A 22,630-nucleotide genomic window follows, 5' to 3' on the forward strand; every position below is an offset into this window, starting at 1 on the left:
TAATAACCATTTTACTTGGTTGATCTCCAGGTTAAAAATTTATCGGGACTCAAAAAAAATTTGGTCGCGGCGAAACGGCAAAGTTACCACAAAGTTGCACCCCTCGACAGAAACAACAAAAAAGTGACCGTTTGGGAATACTTTCCCCCCGGGATCAAAGGAACCGGGAAAAACAGGGACATTTGTCTGTTGTCTGAACCCTCCGAGGAGATGCCCGAGAACCTGAAGCAAGAGAAGCCCAAGACCCGGCCAAGGGATTGGTTCTCGTTCGCATTGAGATGGAAAACCTTTGGGGATCGGTAAGAACCCGAATTCACATTGGAATTCACTCTGGTCGGGTGAGGCAGCACCTTGGGATGGGGGGGGGGGGGGGATGGGGGGGCACTAGCCCTGGGAGAAGCCAAGAGCATCCTGCAAAGGGATAAGGGGGTGGGAGAGTGAGAGAGAGAGAGAGTGTATGACGCGGTCCCCATTAATAGGCGGATCCAGACTGACTCGCAGCTCAGCAGCAACATGGACACTGGCCTGTGAGAGCCTGAGACACCAGAGGAGAGGAACCAGGAACCCTCTCTCTCCCCCTCTCTGTGACTCTCTGAGAGGGCACCTGCTGGGGTGGGCAGCCTGGCCCAGCCATGCCAGAGGAGCTGGAGAGGTTCCTGAGTGAGGGCAAAGGCAGAGGGCTGAGGGCTCGCAGGAACTTCCATGTAGGAGACCTGATCTTCACGTGTCCGGCTTACACCCATGTCCTGACTGTCAATGAGAGGGGCAACCACTGCGAGTATTGCTTTGCTCGGTATGTGATGACGGTGATGTTGCTGTTGTTGTTGTGGTGGTGGTGATAGAGGCGCATTAGGGTTTCCTTCGCTGCAGATTTCTAATTGTGAATTCCCCCCTAACAAACCCCCTCCTGTCCAGGACTCCACGTCTGCAATGGTTTCTCTCCAGGTCCTAGTGCATGTCTGTCCTGTTCCTGTTCCTGCTACTGCTGCTGCTGCCTCTGTTTCTTCTTCTTCTCCTCCTCCTCCTCCTCCAGGGCCTTGTATTTGAGAGAGTCCTCTCTGTCCTTGTCCTGTCCTGTAATAGATTTGATGTGGCACCTTATCGCATCCTTCTCTCGTGTCTACGAGCTCTTCCCCAAGACTTGCAGTCGGATCCGCTCGGGTCCAAACCCCTGACTTGTCCTCCTGACGTGAAAGGCGCTATGTACCAACGTGATTTTGTAGTGTGTGGTGTAGTGACTGCGTGTGTTGTAGGCGGGCGCGGGCAGCTAGTTTGTGCAGAGGGATGCCCCACAAACAGCCGTGAAATGAATGTAGCCGGGAGGAGCTCCCTTCTCTTTCCTACAGTGTCTTCCCGGCGTGAAAGGCGCTATTACCAATGTCATTTGTCGTTGTGGGATCTTTAATGTCCAGGGTTTTCAATTTTATCCAAAGAAAGGCACCGACGGCAGCCCACTGTAGTGCCAGCCTCGGTTACGAGCTGAAAGTTCTGCCGAATGCATTTATTTATTTTATTTTAACCCCAAATCTTACCCGGTGTAAGATTTGAATAACAATCCTATCAGAAGGTGCTTGGCTGCAGGGTACTTGAATACTTTGGAGAACTTTCACAACCCGTGTGCTGTGTTCCTGCAGTGTAACAGACAGTCACTACACCCGACCCGCAGATTGTTGTGACGTGCTTTGCCGGAGTTTCGCTCGGTAACTTGGCCAACAATTCTCCAGATAAAAAATTGATCGCTCATTTTCACGGCCATTTGCAGGACATTGAATTCGCTGCTGTGTTTGCCTACAAATACACTACAGCATTTGAGTTGTTTTGATGACCCGATAAGGCACCAATCAAATAAAAGGATTGTTGTTGTTATCATGGGAAATGCAATGTTTAGCATTGGGACCTTTACAGACACCTAATCCCTGGGAGGAGGAACATTCTGTGATAGAATTGGACTCGAGAAATGTCGTGTGACACACAGAATTCGAGAACTTCCCTCACAAAGGAGAGGAGCGCGGAGCTGCAGCCTTTAAATGTGGTTAAAATGCTGAATTTAACACTTAGATGTAAGGCCAGAGTGCTTTAGTTTTCCTATTTACCCAACTATTAGATGGATTGCTACCGCTACCTCCGTGTAACTGCATTGAAAATTGGGTCAGGCTTAAAATAATTGCAATTTTTAAAAAAAGTTTTTTTCATAAATATGGTCTTGGCTGAAGTCCTTTTAAAAGAAACGGCTTAACTAATGAAGACCTCATTCTTGCTGCAGTGAGAGAGAGAGAGAGAGAGAGAAGGTTGAAAAATGTGGGACAGATATACAAAGTTTGGCTACTAGTGATATGTTGCAGATGCACCTCCAGTGCTCCAAATAAGGTGACCTTTCTTTGGTGACACAGTACAATAAGCAATCTTTACAAAGAGATATGTTTAGCCCGGAAATTTTGATCTGCTTAATTTTATGATGAAGGGTTGACGTACAACTGAAAGTAAGACATTGTAAGTGAGCGCCTTACATTTTGATGCAGTGTGTATCTCCATTTCTAACACTGTATTAAGATGTGCCAACTCATTAAGTGGTTCCCTCGGTTAAGTCACTGATTGATGCCTGTAGTTTCTCAGTGACATTTCTGATTGCAGTTGCAATGCATCTGTTAGTTATTGAAGTAGGAACAGAGCAGATTGGCTATCTACACAGTAGATATTGCAGCTCTCCTTTGAGGAAATATAGCAATAGGACCCTGTGAGGCTCCTTAATGACCGCTGCCTAAAGTGACCATCAGCCATAAAGTCTCAGAGGGTTCCAGGATTCATTCCCAGCTATCTCAACCAAGATAGCCCTACTGTGTAAGTGCGTGAATGTGGATCTCAATGAAGGATGAGAGTAGGCTGAGCCTCTATGGCCTACACAGGCAGCCTGTTGCTGTCTGTTGAACGCGTTGCCGAGTGATGAATGGTTGGCCGCTTGGGGAGGTTTTGCAGCATTCCTGAGAGTAGCCGAGATCGTGGTCCCCGATCAAAAGTAGTGAGTAGTTGCTGCCTTGTAGGATCGGTTGGTAAAATCATTGTAATCTTAGAATAAAACGGAACCAAACAGACATGGGAAGTTCAAGGTTCAGTCTTAGTTCTGCGCTGCGTTAACTGTTGTCAGTTGGAGCAGAAGTGGGGTGCTACAAATGGCATCAGTGCCTATAGGGTAGAGAGATCAGCCAAGACTCCTGATACTTACTGACCACTGTCCAGTGGCTTCCACTGGAAGGTGTACTGAATGGTAAGATTTGGGGTTGCAGTAATGCCTTTTCTTCTTTCCTCTTCCGTGTCCCCCCCACGGTCAACAGCTTATTAATGGTCACTATTGACTTGTATACGAAGAATGAACGAGGGTGACTAGTCTATTGGAATGTACCCTTCAGCTGGGTCAGGGTGGAAATAGTGGGTAACACTGCCCTGGGAAGGAGAGGCACAGAGATATTTGCATTGGCCGTGGGAGATCTTTCATCATCATCATCATCATCCCTTCTTTCCTCTCTCTCCCCCCCACCCCCCCATCTGAATAATGTGGAATAATAAGGTGGGGAGAGTATTTTTTTTAATAATTGCATTCAAGGGGGTGGGATATATTGAAGAGTAAAAATAAAGTTGTAGCAATAGGTTTCTAAATGAATTCTAGAAGGTAGTAAAGTAATGTAACGTTGCTAAAAATAACAGGACAAACAGCCACCAATTACAGGTTGTCACAAGAAATTTATTCTCCTTGTATCTGCAGTTGAAAGCTATTGCCTTTTCCCCCCCCCCCACCCACCCACCTTCCCCAACAGTGAACTACACTGCAGCTTAACACACAGCTTCAGCTTCAAGGTGAAGCGAATGTCAGTGGACATTGTTTGTTCTTTCTTTTTTATGCGTTCTATATAAAGTGGATGTATGGTTGTGCGGCGTGTGGTTTACATAATATTAACACAGCAGAGTAGTCCCACCTTAACTGCAATTAATTTGAAGACCCTGAAAGGCTTTCTGCTACGTTTGATTGAGACTCCACTGGTTAGCTTGGTGCAATCAGTCGTTGGTGTTCAAGTGATCATTCAAGGCCATCGCAGCACAGTGTCGTGCTGTGTCTGTGCCATTAATATGCTCCTGAAGCATCTTACTCTGTTATTGGCTTGAGCTGTGGTTCGGTTGCTTCAGTTAATGCTGTAAATTAAATGGGAGTTTCCGATGCCCTGGAGGACGCCCAGGCTGTTTCTGCTCCAGGCTGACTGTTCACATTATAGTCCCCCACCACACCCATAATGTTTCTCAGCTAATTTCTCGACTGGAAGCATTTCATTTTGCTGTTAAATAGAGATTTCATTCAAATCAATCTGGGGTTGCAATGGACCACCTTCCCCCTCCTGTAAATGTGGGTTGTAAGCGCTCTGGAACTCCAGCTTCCTTGCATGAAGGACGCTATATAAATGTAAGGATTATTATTATAAATGCCAAGATGTTGTGGTTGTTGATAAGTGCAGTGGTTTGATCACAATACTGCTCCTGGGGATCTCTTGAGTAAAGGTCAGTGAGCAACACTGCCCGAAACAACACCCACAAGGGATGATGGTTCTTCATATTTAAACAAATAATAATAATAATAATCGTTGCATTCGATATAGCGCTTTTCACGTCTTCTAGACGTCCCAAAGTGCTTCACAGAATATACTGTAAAGTGAATTGACTGTATATTTGTGGGCGAACGCGGCAGCCAATTGCACACAGCAATGTCCCACAAACAGTCATGGATTGAAAATGACCAATTTATTATTGTTTTGTTGTTTTGGAGGGATTATTATTAGGCTCTGTGTGGAGTAAGGAAACTTGCCCAAGGTTTCGCCCTCTGCCTGGAATTGAACCCAGCTCTCTCACTTGCAAAGCGAGTGCTCTAACCACTGAGCTACAGGAATCTCTCAGCCATCGTTTGGCCTAGTGTCAATGAACCGACAGCTGGACATAGCGTACTGCAGATTTGGAGCGACATTGAGCTGCTGAATTTAGGATGTTTCATAACTATCACTGACAATGATTAACAACAGCAATAATTGTGAAATGTCATAATTTCAGACTCCATGTTTGGCGTGGAACCAGGCCCAGTGTTTTGTGTAAATCCCAGATGCCATCATTCAGCTCGTGTCAGGTTGCAAACCGCATTCAGCGCTCGACACTACTGTACAACACAATTCTCTTCAGTAAACGTTGTTTGATAGATAAAACACAGAGTGAAATTTTTCATCTATATCTGCCTTTATGCTCAAGTGTGTTCCACCTTGGATTATACTGTTGCAGAGCCGACCAGTCTTATTTCCTTATCGGCTGTGCATTGCAATTTTAGGATAATAATCATTTATTTTACTCGGCTGTTTTTTTTCCTGTTGTATCTCTCTACTTGTCGTTTGGCAAGTCTAAGGATAGGATGTGGGTGGATGGAGAAAGGAGGAGAGAGTAGGAATATAATTGGTAAACAACACCAGTCAGGTATTATAATGGAAATAACAAGTGCTCTGTAACTTGTACCCAGGTGTCTGTTTATAAGTGTGTAAACAGCAAGACAAAAAAAGGTTGCATGAGTTGATGTTTAAATGAATTCCCTGGCCAACTGGATCTGTTGTGCTCTCGATCACACAGGGAATCAAACTGTCAGGATTGCTGCAGGATTGGTACAATAATAATAATAATCCTTGCATTTGGTAAAGCGCCTTATCACGTCGTCAAGATGCCTCAAAGCGCTTCACAGGATATACTGTAAAGTGCGTTGACTGTATATTTGTGGGCGAAACGCGTCCCACAAATAGTCGTGGATTGAAGTGACCAAATTATTATTTTTTAAAGGAATTATTACGCCCGGAAAAGTGATCCGCCAATCGACTAACAACCAGAATCCTACTTACTACTGGGTAAACAGAGGAGTGTGGAGTAAGGAAACTTGCCAAAGGTTTTGCCCTGCCAGGGAATCGAACCCAGGTCTCTCGCTTGCGAGGCGAGTGCTCTAACCACTGAGCTACAGGACTCCACAAGCTGATCTTGGCTGATTGTAAATGTGTAGAGGCCACAACAGCTGTTTTTTCAGGCTTTGACGTCAGCTCTTCTTGTACAAAGCGATCTGGATTTCAAGCTCTGCAAAAGGAAGTGAGCAGACAGTTCAGATTTAAGTACTTCTACACTGAGATTGGAAAATATATAGAACAGACCACCCAGGGATATCTAGGTGGAGATCGGTTATGTTAGCAATAGGTATTTGGTGAACAATTCAAAGGTATTATAGATTTATTTTGATTTGGTTCACGTGGTCATGTCCGGATCAATTTGGTCTGAACCAGTCTTATCTTGGATCTCCATGTCCCAGTTCCAGGTTTTGGCCAATGGTAACCACATTTTCTTTCCTTTACAGAAAAGAGGGTTTGGCAAAATGTGGACGTTGTAAGTTGGCATTCTACTGCAATGTAAACTGCCAGGTAAGATTACACACCTTCACAAGCCCTCTCTCCCAGTGTCTGCGGAGAGGCGAAACACAACAACAACTTGCATTTAAGTAGCGCCTTTCACCCAGGGCGTCTCGGAGCACTTTACAGTGGCGGAGCCTGAGGCCGAGCAGGGGGAAAGGGGGGTGACATTAAGCAAGGTTGAAGAGGAAGGTCTTCAAGCATGATCTGAAAATGGGGAAGGAGGGGCCAAGTTGGATGGATTGAGGGAGAGAGTGCCAAGATCTCTGGGTGTAGTATAACCGCCGAGAGTGGAGTGGACGAGGGACAAGAAGGAGGCCAGAGACAGCCAATCAGCGTCGGCGGGTGGTTTCCTAGAGCCCAGGAAAATCCTGGGCTTGGATCCTTCTTGGTCACTTGATCTTTGTCAGGGTGAGGGGGAGGGGGGAGGAAGGAGCACTTCATTGATTTGATTGTTTCTGGATTAGGGAAGGAAGAATTGGGTAAATTCTCCTGGTAGCCAGGAGCCCACATTGGATTGTGTGTGTTATGTGTTGTGTGTGTGTATGTGTTGTTTGTTGGGTGGGTTGGAGACTGGGAACAGGATTAGACTTGACAGTCATGTACAGTATATAATCAAATTGGAAATTTTAAAGAAGAAATTTTTTCCTCCTCCTCCCTCCTAAATTATTAAAAAGAAACAGAAAGCCTAAAGAAAATAGAGATGTAAATAGATTTATATTTGCTAAACCATTGATATAGATTCGACTTGTATGTTTCCCTTCATCCTGTATCCTACCCTGGCATGTGTGGTGCTCTGTCAGCATCACTCGCAGCAGCAGTGCTACACTTGTTTTACAGTTCTCTGCGTAGTTAATATTCTGGTGTCCATCTGGCCACCTGCTGGCCTGGTGTGGAGTCAGGCTTGTGCCGGCCAAGTTACAGATTATAATACACGCCCAGTACGACATACAGCTGCTGTAGTCCTGCGGTTTTTACACTGCTCTCATTGACGTTCGTCTCTCTGTCCCGCTGTCCGTTACCCCATTTAAGTCTGGCTCTTACCAAAGGGCTGTTTTTAAAGGGGAAGTGATGCGACTGCACTAATATCCCAAATATTAATATATATTATATAATAATCTATTTCTACTTTAAATTATTAATTTGAATAATTGTTATTACTTCCGTTACTATTTTAAAGAGTGACCCCTGCTTACGGCTAAAGGTCCCCTGTTTTGGTTGGAAATCATTCTTCGGCGAGTTTCAAATTGTAAAATGTTTAGTGAGCTTTTTTTCCCTTTTTAATATTTAACCCCTCTCTGCGTGCGGTGGGTCATGGAAATCCATGATGTCAGCTAGTTGGACGTTTCCCTTCTCGGGAAGACAGTGAAATGGTTTCTCCAGGGTTCGAACTCTCCCCTTTGAGCAGGAATGCTTCCCGGCGGCCATGACTTAGTGTTGGAATTCGAGATCGGAAACTGTTTGCGCGTTTCTGAAATTAAGCCCTCTTGAAATGCTTAAAGAGTACATCTTGTTTCTATAGAAAACCGACTGGCCTATGCACAAGCTGGAGTGTGCGTCTATGTGTAAATTTGGACAGAACTGGAACCCTTCAGAGACAGTCAGACTCACAGCGAGAATCCTGGTCCAACAGGTGAGGTGGCTCACAGCAACTGAGCAACAAACCTATAGATCTGGTTGGGGCTGTTCATAGGATGCCTACCCTTGACATAAGTCGACGCCCCACATGATTTAACTAAAATGCAAGACTTATTATCGAATTCAAGATCCTCATCCTCACCTACAAGGCCATTCACGGCCTTGCTCCCTCCTACCTCTCCGATCTACTATCCCCTTACCTACCTACCCGTACCCTCCGTTCTACTGGCTCCTGTCTGCTCCATATCCCCGCCCCAACCTCCCTACCATTGGTGGCCAGGCCTTCAGCCTCTCAGCCCCGAGGCTCTGAAACTCCATCCCCAGTGCCTTCGCCGCTTCCTCCCTTTCCTCCTTCAAGGCCGGTCTCAAGACCTTTCTCTTTGACCTTCAGCCTTCAGCTCCCCTCTCGACTCTCTACCCCCTCCTCGCTCCCTCCCTTCCGTCCCCTCACCCTGACCATTGCCCCCCCCAGCTCGGGTCCCGACCCAACTGTCCAGCGACTTGGGATGTCCTCCCGACGTGAAAGGCGCTCTATAAATGAAATCTTGTTGTTGTTGTTATTATGTTTTCAAGGAGTGAGCAAAATCTCAGTGCTTTCCAGCCTGCCTGAGGTTTAAATGTGGGATTTTAAACCAGGCTCTAGTTGACTGGGATTATCGTGCAGTTTCACTGCAGCTGTCAGGCTGAGCAATCTGGGAAATTCTGTGCGTCTCAGTCACAGGCCCTATTTTTATTTATTTTTCGGTCTATCCATCCAGTGATCGCGTTTCGAAGATCTGCATTTGTATTCGATTAGTTTTTGTTTGAAAAGTTCTGTTAGCCTGTTAAATTCTTTTATTGTAACGCAGCTTTCTTAATCCAGTTGTACTTCCTTCACGTTTTAATTGTAGAAGCTGCAGACGGAGATAACTCCGTCAGAGGAATTGCTGTCTCTTAACGAGTTTGAATCTAGTAAGTATTAAGTGTTGCTCACGCTGCTGAAGCCAAGGCCACCTCCGTGCTTTGTGTCCTTTTGATATGAGGCACCTCTTATAAAGTTTGCCTGCAATATTAAAGAGACATCGACACTATTTCAGACGAGTTTCTTCCTGTGCCAACAAACCTTCAGCTATGTAGGTCATTCACTTCGTGGTTGTCTGTGGGAATTTTTTAAATTTGGACCAAACTGCTAGAACATTCACCCGAGGTTCACTGCACAGCCGATGATTTTTTTATTATTTCTGACGCTACTGTAAAAAGTTTTACCTTTTATAAATCGTAGAATCGCCGAAGTAGTACAACTGATTTAAATGTACAAGTTCCGTTCAGCTTCCTATCAAAACCACTTAGATTTCTTTGCACAAGTCGTATTTTGAAACAAGTCATCTCCTAACTCGTAACCCCGCTCCCCTATCCTCCATTACGCCTGCACTTACCGGCTGAATCACAGGAAATGACATCCTAACTCGTTGACGTGTGCGCACTCGCCAGGTTGACACTAAAAGCCTTGGTTTGCAGAGTTTCAGTCTCACATGGATCCAGAGAGTACAAAGCATAAGCAAGACTCTGACCTTTGCTGCTGGTTTTCCCCCATCCATACATACATCCATGATGGAGATGCACACAAATGTGTAACTAACTAATGAAAATGATTATTGTCTTAATTACAAATTAATAAATCCTTTTTATTGCTTGTTAATTATGTAATTCAGGTCATCGCTGTTCACGTGTGTTTACGTGTGAGCAAAATACATGTGTTCTTAAAAGACCCATGTCTGAGTTTTGGCTTGTAAACATAGCCCAAAGCCTGTCAATAATCTGTCTTCCTTGAACCACTTGTCATTGCAGATAAGATTAACTGCAAAAGTGAAAGCAAACCGAAATTAGTTGGGCATGAAATTCCTAAAACGTGTTAGGATTACTTATGAGTCCTTTGCTTCAACGCAGATTGTTAATGGATTTTACTTCCTTGTTTTAATACAGATCTCGATCAGTTGGACAATGAAAAGCGAGAGCTAATTGAGAGTGACATCGCTGCCCTTCATCACTTTTACTCCAAGCACTTTGACTTCCCAGATCGAGACACATTGGTTCAGCTGTTTGCAAAGGTTTGACAGATCTCAGCATTTAGCCCAGTTTTGTTACTCTTATTTTTACTCTCTCGGGTACGACTGGATAATTTGATTACAAGCCTACAAGCTTAACATTCACACGTAAAAAAAAATCCTGTTAACAATTGTCGCACCATCATAAACAGTAACTAACCATTAAATGACTCTTTGCAGGTTGTTAGAGGACTAGAATTATAGGGCAAAAACTGCCACCAGAGATTTTGATGTTCAAGCACCATTTGGCTTCTGTTGAAGGACATTCTTGTTCTCCTGTATCAATGACTCTCTCTGGTGAGATGTACGATGTAGTCTAACCCATTTTGATTCAATATTAAATAAATTACATAAATTGCTGAAAAAGAATTCCTGAACCCTAAAGGGAACGCCCACAAAAATTATAATTAAAAGGGGGTGGGGGAAGATGTATACTTCAGATCACAATGACTTTTGAATTTCCTTTTCATTAATATAATAAAAATAATAATCCTTACATTTCACGTCAGGAGGATGTTTTGAAGCACTTCATAGGATTCACAATAATAATAATAATCCTTGAATTTGATATAGCACATACCATTTCTTGTCCCATTACCAGCTATGAACTGAATGACCAGCTATATTGGTGGGCTGGTTGGCCAGGGAACCAGGAGAAACTTTCTACTCTTTTCGAATAGTTGGAAAAACAAGTTGCAAAAAATCAAATGCCGTGTGTCAAATGATGTATGGAAATTATGTTTTTTAAAAATAAACAACTCCTGCTGGAGGCAAATAACAAATGTTATCTTCAAGTGAACAAGACTTCCAAGTGGCCAATTTGATCCAGTGCTGTAGATGGCTTAAGACTTTGTTTGGAAAGACATTTGAATTAGGGTGGTGAGATCTTCTTAGACCCATCCCACTATGGCTCAGTTGTGTACGATCGCAATGTAGCTTTCTTTCAAATTCAGTTTTAGAATCGCTTTGATAATAATTCCTTGGGGTGGAATGTGCATGAACTACATTTGCTTGCTCTTAATTCTATTAGTTGGCTTTTAGTTAAAGATTTCTGTAATAGCTTTTCTATCTTGTATGCCCAATTTACTTGCCATATAGAGGAATAGGATTATTCCATACGAACATCTTTAGATTTTAAAAATCTGCCCCGATATCTATATAATATTTCATTGGCAGCACTCTCACCTCTGAGTAAGAGATTGTGGGTTCAAGCCCCAGGTTGGGATGTCCTCCCGACATGAAAGGCACTATGCAGATGCAATTAAAATCCCTTGGCACTATTCAAAAATAGAAAGAAGTTTCTCTCAAGAGTCCTGGCCAACAATCAATCTGCTAAAATTGATCATTCACTTCATGCTTGTTTATGGGACGCTGCTATATACAAATTGGATGGCACATTTGCCTACACCATACAGTCATTAAACTTTGCAGTAAAACCTGTGAAACTCTTGGAGACATTCTCCTGACGTGAAAGCTGTAAATGCCAATATATACGTAAATTATATTTTAATATCAACTGTAAGGGATTATTATACTTTTTTATTATTATTAATAGCAAACAAGTAACAATCGCTGAGACTTGCCAATTCTGCCTGAAATACACAAGGCTACAAGTTCACTTGGGAACCACACTTAAAGCCACTGTTGCTGCCAGTCAGCTCAGGATTAGTCACATTCCTGTCCTTTGCGGGTCAGGTTTCCCGCACACTCAGAGGTCCTGTGTTTCACTGGTGTCGAATGCAGAAGGCAAACTGCCTTAGGGTCATGATGGGCTTACCATAAAAGGAGAAAGATTGGAGCAATGGGCCCTGGGGTTCAGACAGTAGAGGTTTTTTTTACGAGTCTATTAAAAGCCACAATCAGCTGCATTATTTAAATATTTATTTTATTTTTTAGATAAATTATTGCGGTTTGAAGAGTGAGAAACTGTGTAATGGCACCAGCTTTTCTAATCAAAGTCACTATGTAAATGACAACATTATTATGTTGTTTCTGGGTGGCGGGGGAATAGAGGGGGGAGGATATGGAACTACTTTAAATGTGAAGATTTTTTACCTCCCTTTTACCTGCCTGCTGCTCGGTTTAGTTACCAGAATATAAACTATTCCTTTTTAAATCTCTTATAATAATAATCCTTGCATTTTATAAAGAGCATTACCATGTCGTTGAGATGTCTCAAAGCGCTTCACAGAATATATTGTAAAATGAATTGACTACGTATTTTGTGGGGGAATTCGGCGCCTAATTTCTCACAGTCGTGAACTGAGTGACTTTTTTTTGGAGGAATTATTATCCCTGGAAAGCGATCTGTCAATCAACTGAGAACGCTACTTACCGCTAGGTAAACAGAGGCTTGTGGATTAAGGAAACTTGCCTAAGGTTTTGCTCCACCCAGGAATTGAACCCAAGTCCTCTCAACTACAACAACAACTTGCATTTATATAGCGCCCTTCAAGTGGGGTAGTATACTGGATCCCTCTCGCTTGCGAGGCGAGTGTGCTAACCACTATTCTTCAGGACACCACACGGGGATTAACTATGCAGAGTTAGCAGAGGTTCACCGTAGCACGACAAAGTCCTGATGATTTGGATCCAAACAAAGAGTGGTTAGACTGCCCTCAGTGAGTGTCTAAGGTGGAGCCGGGAGTGATCTTACTTCCCGGTCAGTCGGGTGTGCTTTCACATATGGAAACTCATAATGGTAATAATAATATAACAATAATAATAATCCTTGCATTTAATATAGCGTCTTATCAGGTCTTCAAGATGTTGCAAAGCGCTTCACAGAATATACTATATATTTTGTGGGCAAAACGCGGCAGCCAATTGCGCACGTACTTAAGAGGTTCCAAAGCAGACCCGGTGTGTGTATGACACCTACTCGTGATCAGTGTTGTTTTTGGGGGAGGGGGTGGGGGCGGCCTTGGATTGCCAGTTTCCTTCCACTCACAAGGAGTAATGCCTTTGGTTTTAAAATACAAACCTTTCTATATAATTTTTTTAAAAAAACAGAGTGGCTTTGTTTAAAGATTTTTCTACAAAAAATGTTGTTCACTCTCATTATTATAATAACTTGAACTGCCTGAACGTTTAACTCCCATTATGTAAGAAAGCCTTTTCCTTTTGAACTTCATACACAAAATATACACATTTCGCCCATAAAATACACAATCCACTTTACAGTATATTCTGTGAAGCACTTTGAGATGTCTCAATAACTTGATAAGGTACTATATCAAATGCAAGGACTATTATTATCCCCTACATAGTGTTGCCAGAATGAATGAGACTCTATAATAGCCTGTACCTTGCAAAAATAAATTGCGGTCTAGTGCAGATCTTTGACCATTAAGCAGTGAAGTCCTGCAAAATGCCCGCTGTAACTACCTCCCTTTGTGGTTGGCAAAAATCCAAGTATCTTAGTTGTGAAGACTCCAAATACACAGTTACTACGCTTTGAGACATCGCAACATCATAATAAGGTGTTATATTAAATGTAGGAATAACATAATTATAAATGATATAGAAACAAGGGGAGAAATGGGATTAAACAATCTATTACCAAGAACCTGGCTTTGTGAAAGTCACCGTTAAGAATGACCTCAGAGATGACATGACTCACACGCCTACGATGTAAATATCAAATGGCCCCCTAAACATGTTTTGTTGCGTGGCAAAGCAATATAAATCTGGTTCAGATCATTTCTGAAGTGAAATGGGGTCAAGGTGAGGGATTAACTCAGTGGATTGGCAACGGACCCAAGGGATTGACTGTTAGCCTTCAGGCTGAACAACAATCCAGTATTATCTGTGCAAAATGATTGAGGAAGAAACAATTGTTCCTACAAAGTTTTTATTGTCTCTTTTTCTCCTCCTCTCACTAGGTTAACTGCAATGGTTTTACAATTGAAGATGAAGAACTTTCTCACTTAGGCTCTGCTATCTTTCCAAGGTTAGGACAATGTGACTGTGTACACTCTGTTCATGTCGACATTAAGCTGGAAGGTTTTTCTTTACTTATTCACTAAAAAGACATTAATCGAGTCACCTTCTTAGCAAGTCGGATTCTTGTTCTCTGCAAAATGAGATCTTGATGGTGTGCCTTTACTCTCAACTTGGATACCGGGATTTGTAGGAATTGGAGGAAAACAGCTTCTAAACTGAATGGAATGAAAATAAATACCACAATTTTTGTGCTATTTTTAACCTTTTAAAATAAACCGGTCTTCAAGGCTAAGACTAGGGGACATTTTCAGCCTTGGGTTTATACTCATTCATACTGAATCATCTTTCTGTGAAAAAATACAGTACAAATTAGGGTTGAACAGTGCTCTCTGCAAGGCCACTGAATAGAAAAACACTGATGCTGTAACCCTATAAAGCCAAGCAACACGATGGAAATCAAGGTTATCTCCAATTTAGAAATGATCCCATCAAACTCTCAGAGGAGAAGAATTTTAATGTTATTTAATCAAGCATGACCACCCTTCTTTGGGGAAACTAAGTGGATGGGGTGGGGGAAAGGTGGTCCCCTTGGAGCTCTACTGGCTCCAAGGTTACATGTTTAACCCCTGAATGTCAGAATTGAGTCCAAACCTCTGTGATGGTCTCTAGTCCGTTTCCTGAGCCAGGAGGGGCCGCAGTATCCCAGGGCAGTCACTGCTGATGACAGCGCAGCCCGGCCCGGCTCATCAGCAGGACCTGGAAGGGTCGACCAATCACTGGGGGCAGGGAATCCTCCCCTTCATCTCCTGGTGACCCTGCAGCCAAAGCCCTAACTGGTAGGGTGGTCCAAGCTGGACAAGCAGTGGGGAAAGCTGGCCAGACAGTTATGTTATTGAAAAGTGTGACACTACCAGCCTTTCAATAGCATTAGGAAGCTGACCTCCCTAACCCAAGCTCCACTGCGCTTGGCTCCTCCAGTGTTGTCCAATGCATCAGCCCACCCATTCCCCATCAGTCGCTTTGCTGCTGGGAACAGTAAGAGCAATATTGCTTCAGTTCAAATAAATTAAACCTGGGATAATCCTAGTCGGCTCGGAGGGTAAACTCTCATTCTGCATTCCTCCATCTGTCTAAACCTAGAAATCCAAGGTGATCCATGGGAGCAATGGAGAGTTTTTGACAAGAATGTGAACACGAGTTTGAAATGCTGATTGCCAAGCAGCAGAAGCTACATTTTGACCACAGCTTTCTTATTGATTGAATAACACAATTAGACCTTTCTCACAAATATAAGTGTTGAGGCTCCGTGTGAAAGGGCGCTGGAGAATTGCATGAGGTTGATGTGAGCGGCTGCTGCTTTTCTTTCCCCAAAAAATATTAAGTCTGATCTGAAACTTTCCTTCAAAACAATAGATTTCAGGACTTAAAATCAAAGTGGTTGCAGCAAATTATGATTTTAATACTTTTTGTCGGCTATATTGATTTAACAGTGAGTTGCTGTTCAGTGGTATCGGTGTGGACACATTAACGAGTCCGATAGTATGAGGAAGCTGTAATTATCTACACGCCTGGAATGACCTACTTGCTGAAGCCTGGGTTAATTTCTGTTGATGTTTATTTAGCTCCGTTGAACTCAGTCAGTTTGTGTAGCTCCTGCAAGACAGTTATAATCATGGGCACCCACTGTTAATTTCTGTTGCTCATTTTGGAAAAGGACATTACCCTGAATGTTTAACTACAGCAGTTCATTTCAAATCTGTGCCCATTAAAGCTGAGATTTTCTCTCTCTCTCTAAGAATTGTTCTGCTGAGCGAGAGTGTGATTCAGGCCAATGCAGCATTCTCCTCGAGCAGAAAGAACTGAAACACTATCGTTCAGTTCAGCATCATGGCACCTACGCATGAAACTCACGTCAATGTTTTCCAACGGCTGTAAGTGCTAGAAATCCACAGCAGGTCAATGACAGCATCTGAAAGTGAAAGACAGTAGTTATCGTTTCTCAAAGTGTGTTCACGCTCCAACCATATGTCGATCTCTTTTAGATGCTAATTGACCCTGGTGTAGGTCGCCAGCATTTGCTGGTGAATTCGTTTGCCGTTTCTAGCAACTGGGTTTGTTTTCTTTTCACGTCTAATAAATTTTCTCAAAGATTCCCGAGCACAGATGTTCCGAGAAATATTGGGCTGCGTTATCATAGGGGGGTAACAGCAAACAAATAACAGCAATTATTTGAACTTTTTTTTCTGGCCCGTGGAGTTTCTATACTTGTAGACTTGCCAGATTTGGGATTGGGTTTCATTACATCCACATCTGACCTCTTGGTGGGCAGCGGTGTGCAGCTTAGACCTCTTCCCTCCGCCCCTACATCCCTGTGTTCAATTCACTTTCTCAATTGTCTCAACGTTTTTACAGTAGAAAGCTCTCCAGTGCACACTGTACAACTTTTTTACTGAGACAAACCAAACCCTGGTGAGTGTATTTTTATTGTGTTTTCTCCCCCAACAGCGTTGCTTTGATGAATCACAGCTGCTGTCCGAATGTGATCGTAACCTATAAAGGGACATGTGCAGAGGTCAGGGCTGTGAAGGAGATTAACGCTGGAGAGGAGGTTAGTGTGAAGAGGCTTTGGTGGGTGGCGGAAGGGAAGCTATTTTAAAATGAACCAATACTATCTTCTTCCTGATCTGTCAGACTGGACCAAGGAGAATGGTGAGAAATGTAGAAGCAGGAGTAGGCCATTCACCCCTCGAACCTGTTCCACCATTCCATAACATGGAGAAGACATGCATGTGGGACTGAGCAACCAAAACGAGCGGGTTTAATGGTTAATGGTCTTTCCTACTCCTAAAACCTGTCTTTGGAAACAATTTTGTGGACCATAGTCATAAAATGGATATATACTGCTGATGTTATATGATCAAGTTGCAGATTGTTGCTAGATAATCAGAGCACATAATAATAATAATAATAATCCTTGCATTTGATATGGCGCTTTATCACAACTTCGAGACGTCTCAAAGCACTTCACTGAATTGACTGTATATATTTGTGGGCGAAATGCGGCAGCCAATTGCGCACAGCAGCGTCCCCACAAACAGTCGTGGATTGAATTTACCAATTTATTTTTTTGTTGTTCACTTATTGTTCACTTGTCTTTTATTGCTATGGATATGGATAATGTGGTATTACTGCTTCCTGTGTCGCTTATCTAAACAGCTTTTTATAGCTTAAGTTCTGCTTTTACTGCCTTGCATTCATTGTCTGAGCAGTCTCACCCTACTTGGGCTTGTATTGGGAATGGGTCACAGGTGATTTTGTTGAATCGCAAAATACATCCAGATAAAGTTTTCACAACTACAAGCCACAAAGTTTTCACGGCACCCAAGTTTTATAAGGAATATTTGTTTTTATTCTGAGGAGACTTTGTGGCCTTGTAATGGGTTGCACTGAATATCCGCTTGACATTAAGTTACTTGGAGGAGTAAAAAAAACGACAGGAGAAATGCCATGTTGCAAGATCAGCATTGCTCAGTGGTTAGAGCACTCGCCTCGCAAGCGAGAGACCTGGGTTTGCTTCCCGGCAGGGCGAAATGTTGGCCAAGTTTCCTTACTTCACACACGACTCTGTTTACCGAGCAGTAAGTAGGAACCCGGTTGTTAGTCGATTCTTGGATGGTTTTTCTGGGGGTAATAATTCCTTCAAAAATAATAATAATAAATTGGTCACTTCAATCCACGACTCTTTGTGGGACGCTGCTGTGCGCAATTGACTGTCGTGTTTGGCCCATAAAATATACAGTCAATTTGCTTTATATTCTGTGAAGCGCTTTGAGACGTCTCGAAGATGTGATAAGGTGCTATATCAAATGCAAGGATTATTGTTATTATCTGTCAGTACCTCTGTCTGCGTTTCCTACTGGTTTTGATTCACATTTTTGTCAGTGTAGTCTCACGTGTAATGGGAAGATATTTGATGTAAGATTCCACTTTCTAACTTGTTTAGGACTCTTTTTGCTGTTGTATCTCTTTCGTGTCTTTGCCTGTGTCTTTCTGTGGCTTTCTCAGCTGTAGCTTTGGTGCTTGCTTGGTGTCTCAAAAGGCCCAGATTCTTGACAAACCGCACAACTTGAGAAGCATTTGGACTGATTCCTAGTTTCTGGCATTCCCACAAAATTCTTCCCATATAAATTTTATGGCTGTAAGTGTTACTGTATTGTACAGGAATGTGGGAATCTCCGGATGTATCGGAGCTATGCAATGCAATATGGTATCGTCAGCCAAGCCAAAAATGTGTCTTCTTCCGGCAGTCTATGCTGATCTGGAGCTGAATAAGTTTGAAGTTGTAATGGTTTATGGATGAAACATGTTATGCTGAGTGTTACTGGCTTTGACAGTGTGGAAGGCTGAGTGAACGCTTCTCAATTTCAATTTCAATCAACCGAGCTGAGGGGCATTTTCTACTTTGGTCATATGTTCTACTTTTAATGGCCAAACTATTCTTTCCCATTTAAAGGACTGCAATGTTAGGAGGTGGAGCAGAGCGATGGGACACCTCCACCCAGTGGTGGAGCTGTGGCTTTCACTTCACTGCATTGCCAACCGCTACTGTGCTGGTGTAGTTCACAAGCTCTCTCGCTCGCGCACCTCTAGCCACGTGGCCACCTGGAGACTGGATTGGTCACAATCTGAAGCATTACAGACACAGGAAGTGTGAACTGAGAGCGGAAAGAAGAGTATATAGTCTAGAGTCTAGACAATAGTCTAGAGTCTCAAAGTACTGTGTTTTAGATCGCTCACAAAGTCTTTATCCACTGGACTCCTACATCGCTGGTCTAGAGATTGATCGTTTCCTTAAATGTATAAATGTCTCAACCTCATTGTGAGCAGAACGGATGTTGATTTAATAATAATAATAATCCTTGCATTTGATATAGCGCCTTATCACGCCTTCGAGACGTCTCAAAGCGCTTCACAGGATACACTGTAAAGTGAATTGACTGTGTGTTTTGAGGGCGAAAGTACCATTAATTGGACTTTTCACACTTTCCTCTTTTCCCATCAGATCTTTACCAGTTATATCGATTTGTTGTATCCGACCGAAGACAGGCAGGATCGATTGAAGGATTCCTATTTCTTCATTTGTGATTGCAGGGAATGTGCTACAAAAGCAAAGGTGACGTGTTTAAATTGGTGTCTTTGATTACACTTTATTTGACCTGGAGGCCAATTGTTGTATTTGCCTTCTCCTTGGCTCACTTTGCAAGCAAGTGATATACTTTGAAGCCTCTAGCAATGTTGCTCTTGAGGGAACTGTATATATAAGGGAAGTGTTTGGTGGGTCCTCCTGATAGTTCAGTGTGCAAATCCAATAACTGGTGTTTTATTGAGCCTCACAGACCAGCACTGCCTGGTGTGTTACTTACTTTGTAAGCCGAAGGTCTACAGGTGTGACGGTATGTGTAGCTATGGAGCAAGTGGCCTCTATATTCCTGGGGAAGGGAGGGAAAAATGCGCTAGTGTTCTCACTCGCTGCTGTCCAGGAATTTTAGTGTGAGCCCAGATAGGACTGTTGTTTATTTATATATTTGCAGACTCAGCTGGAGTAGCTCTCACTCTTTGCCCAACTCATTCAGTTACAGCCTCCGGTCTATAACGGCAATAGGAAATTGGATTGTTCCCAACATGATCCAGGTTTCCCTTGATAAATGGTCTAAACTCTCTCAGTTCTTATTGACACCAACCAGGCCCATCTTGGAGGCAGGTCGTACTCTTCAGCAGATGCTGAGCAGGTCTTGACCCCGCCTCCACCACCCACCTCCTCCACCAAAACTTCCCAATCCTTCCCAACAGGATGAAGAAAAATTGGAGATCCGAAAGCATGGCGAGATTCCAAAGCCGCATGACATCAAGGACATGATTAAGTACTCCAGGAATGCCATCGAAGAGTTCAGGAGAGCAAAGCACTACAAAAATATCCTTTTTTGATTGATTGGTCCACAGTGTTTAAGCTGTTGGTCGATGTTCCTCCATGGCGGAGCAGTTTGCAGTTGGACAGGTTGTTCTTGCGCTTCACCAGATCTTCATTATTATTATTATTATCTTCTGCCTGGTATATGATGTATACAACAAAGGTTATATATGAATCACTGTAGAAATGTTTCTTCAGGTTTTCTGATCTTTGCAAAGTTGTATCAGTATTTTGATCTAGACTTTGAGATCTATATTTGGGTAGACACTCAGATGGTGGTAGCTGCTACAAGCAGGACTTCCCAAAGTGTTTGATGAGAACCAAAAATGTATTCATATGATGTGAAAAAGAAGAGTTAATCGCAGAAGCGGTTTAGAGATCTGTCTTTTTTATTCCTGGGACTAGGGTTTGAATTCAGCACTGACTGATGATCTGAATCTTCTGTACAAGTTCTCTTGTCAGCCTTAACCAATTACCTGAAAGATGGGTTTGATCACAAAGCTTTCCTGTGTAGGTGGGACAACTCTGTCGAGTTTGGATATTCTTAAGCATTGAGATGCCTTTGTTGCCTTCGTCTAAGACACCCGGCTGACACCCAAAAAAAATCACAAAGCTTTGGATTTTCCTTGCACCTTTTACTGTAGATTTCCTATTAAATGATCAGAGTCCATAATATTGAGATCCTTCAGGTTGATCAGAACAATTGTTGTTTATATGTCTTGTTGCCGGAAGAAACTGACCCGTGAGTGTGTTTTATCCTTGACTATCTGGCACCCCCTAGTGAGCTGCTGGAGGTCTGCGAGCTCAGCCTGGATAAGATGGGAGCAGTCTTTGATGATAACAATGTCTACGTGCTGCACATGATGTACCAGGCTATGGGGGTCTGCCTGTACATGCAGGACTGGGAGGGAGCCCTTCGCTACGGTCAGAAAATTGTCAGACCTTACAGGTAAATGGGAACCAACATAAATGGATTGAATGCAGTGCTCAGTGCAAAAAATTACTTAAAAAATAATTCATTCATTAATTGATTAACAAATAAATAAGTAAATACGTGATTGATTGCTCAGTGCACGTCTGTTTGTGGGGACGCTGCTGAGTGCAATTGGCTGCCGGGTTTCACCCACAAAATATACAGTCAATTCACAATTCAGTGTATCCAGTGAAGCGCTTTGAGACGTCTCGAAGACGTGCTCAGGCGCTACATCAAATGTAAGGATTATTATTTGTAAGATTGTTCCATGGAGATCTTTGCCTCTGTTGAGATTATTATCAGCAGTAATAATAAATAATAGTAAATTCTTCTAACACCTTGTGTGATGGTTGCACGGAATTCAGCGCTGGATACCTGAGCAGCAAAACAGCCCCAAGGAACACGCCCCAGAATCTGTGCGGAAGTGCAATTTGGGGAAATTATCCATCGGGAAGATCTGAAAATAAACACTGGGTAAAAGCTATTTTGATATTTCATACCCACAAAATACATGAAAACAATAATTAGAGAACATCCCAATGCAGGTAATAACCAGAGAAGATTCCATGCAGGTAATAATGCCTAAATTTACAGTTGCTCATTAATCGCGGTGGGAATAGTGTGACCAGGACAGGATGGGGAACGAGGGTACAAATTTACAACGTTTTTTTATTTGTAATCTTTTTTCTGTTCATTTCCCTCTATTCCTTCTCTTCAGCAAGCACTACCCTCCTTATTCTCTGAACGTTGCTTCCATGTGGCTGAAGTTAGGCCGGTTAGATATGGGACTGGAAAACCATTCAGCTGGAAGGAGATCATTGAGAAAGGTAAATAGTCCAGGGCTGCGCGTTATTATTTTGACTCGAAGTTAAACGATTGTTAGAAGAAAGGCACAAAGGTAGTATTTATGAGCCTTGCCCTGGTATCTCCCGGTTTCAAAGGGTGGTGGGGGGAGGGGCAGACAGGCTGAAGGCCTGACCCCGATGGTGGGGCGGGCCGGGGACATGGAGCAGGCCGGAGAATGCTGAGTGGAGGGCATGGACAGTTTGGTAAGAAATACCTAAATCAACCCCTCTACCTGTGGTACAGGTGAACCCTGGAGATTGTCAGCTTCTGGTAACATGCTTCAGTCTCTGAAAAACATGGGAGAGGAATTGTGGATTCAAGTGGCTTTTTTTTTGTTATCACAGGCCCTGGCCATTATGGAGGTGGTGCACGGCAAAGAGCATCCCTACGTTGCGGAAATTAAAAAGGAGCTGGAGGGAAAATGAATGTTTTGCATACCTTTCCAGATTCTTTAGTCGGAATGCATTTGGTGTCTGGTCAAAGATGATGACAGCATCCTGAGCAATATTTCAAAATATTAGTTCCCATCTGCAAATGACCGGTCTCAAAAATAATTGCATGAAGGTCAAGAGGAATGCTCCCTTTTGTTTTTGTTTGCCCTTTGCGTGTTTTGAATATGTACTTGCTACACTAAAATGTATTGCAAGAGGTTTGTCCTCAGCTCATTTAAGAGTTGAAAATGTATGTACACTCCATAAAAAAATACGAAACATAA

The 22,630-nt window shown here is 42.9% G+C and overlaps 1 protein-coding gene across 2 annotated transcripts; it reads left to right on the plus strand.

The window, feature by feature from the left end:
- Positions 1-469: 469 nt before the first annotated feature.
- Positions 470-22,630, plus strand: LOC103186165 (N-lysine methyltransferase SMYD2). 2 transcript variants are annotated; one of them, XM_007905026.2, is made up of 12 exons: positions 471-793; positions 6,410-6,473; positions 7,984-8,094; positions 8,990-9,050; positions 10,062-10,186; positions 14,068-14,135; positions 16,634-16,736; positions 19,191-19,301; positions 19,979-20,099; positions 20,871-21,045; positions 21,788-21,896; positions 22,260-22,630. In XM_007905026.2, the coding sequence occupies exons 1-12, from the start codon at positions 633-635 to the stop codon at positions 22,338-22,340; spliced, it is 1,290 nt and encodes a 429-aa protein (XP_007903217.2). In that variant the 5' UTR covers positions 471-632; the 3' UTR covers positions 22,341-22,630. The 2 variants fall into 2 exon arrangements, with proteins under 2 accessions (XP_007903218.2, XP_007903217.2); XM_007905027.2 differs by lacking the exons at positions 21,788-21,896; positions 22,260-22,630 and adding an exon at positions 21,435-21,781 and having other exon boundaries at positions 470-793.

Source organism: Callorhinchus milii, unplaced genomic scaffold (genome assembly GCF_018977255.1).
Source record: "Callorhinchus milii isolate IMCB2004 unplaced genomic scaffold, IMCB_Cmil_1.0 Scaffold3, whole genome shotgun sequence".
In the NCBI taxonomy this organism is placed as follows: Eukaryota; Metazoa; Chordata; class Chondrichthyes; order Chimaeriformes; family Callorhinchidae; genus Callorhinchus; species Callorhinchus milii.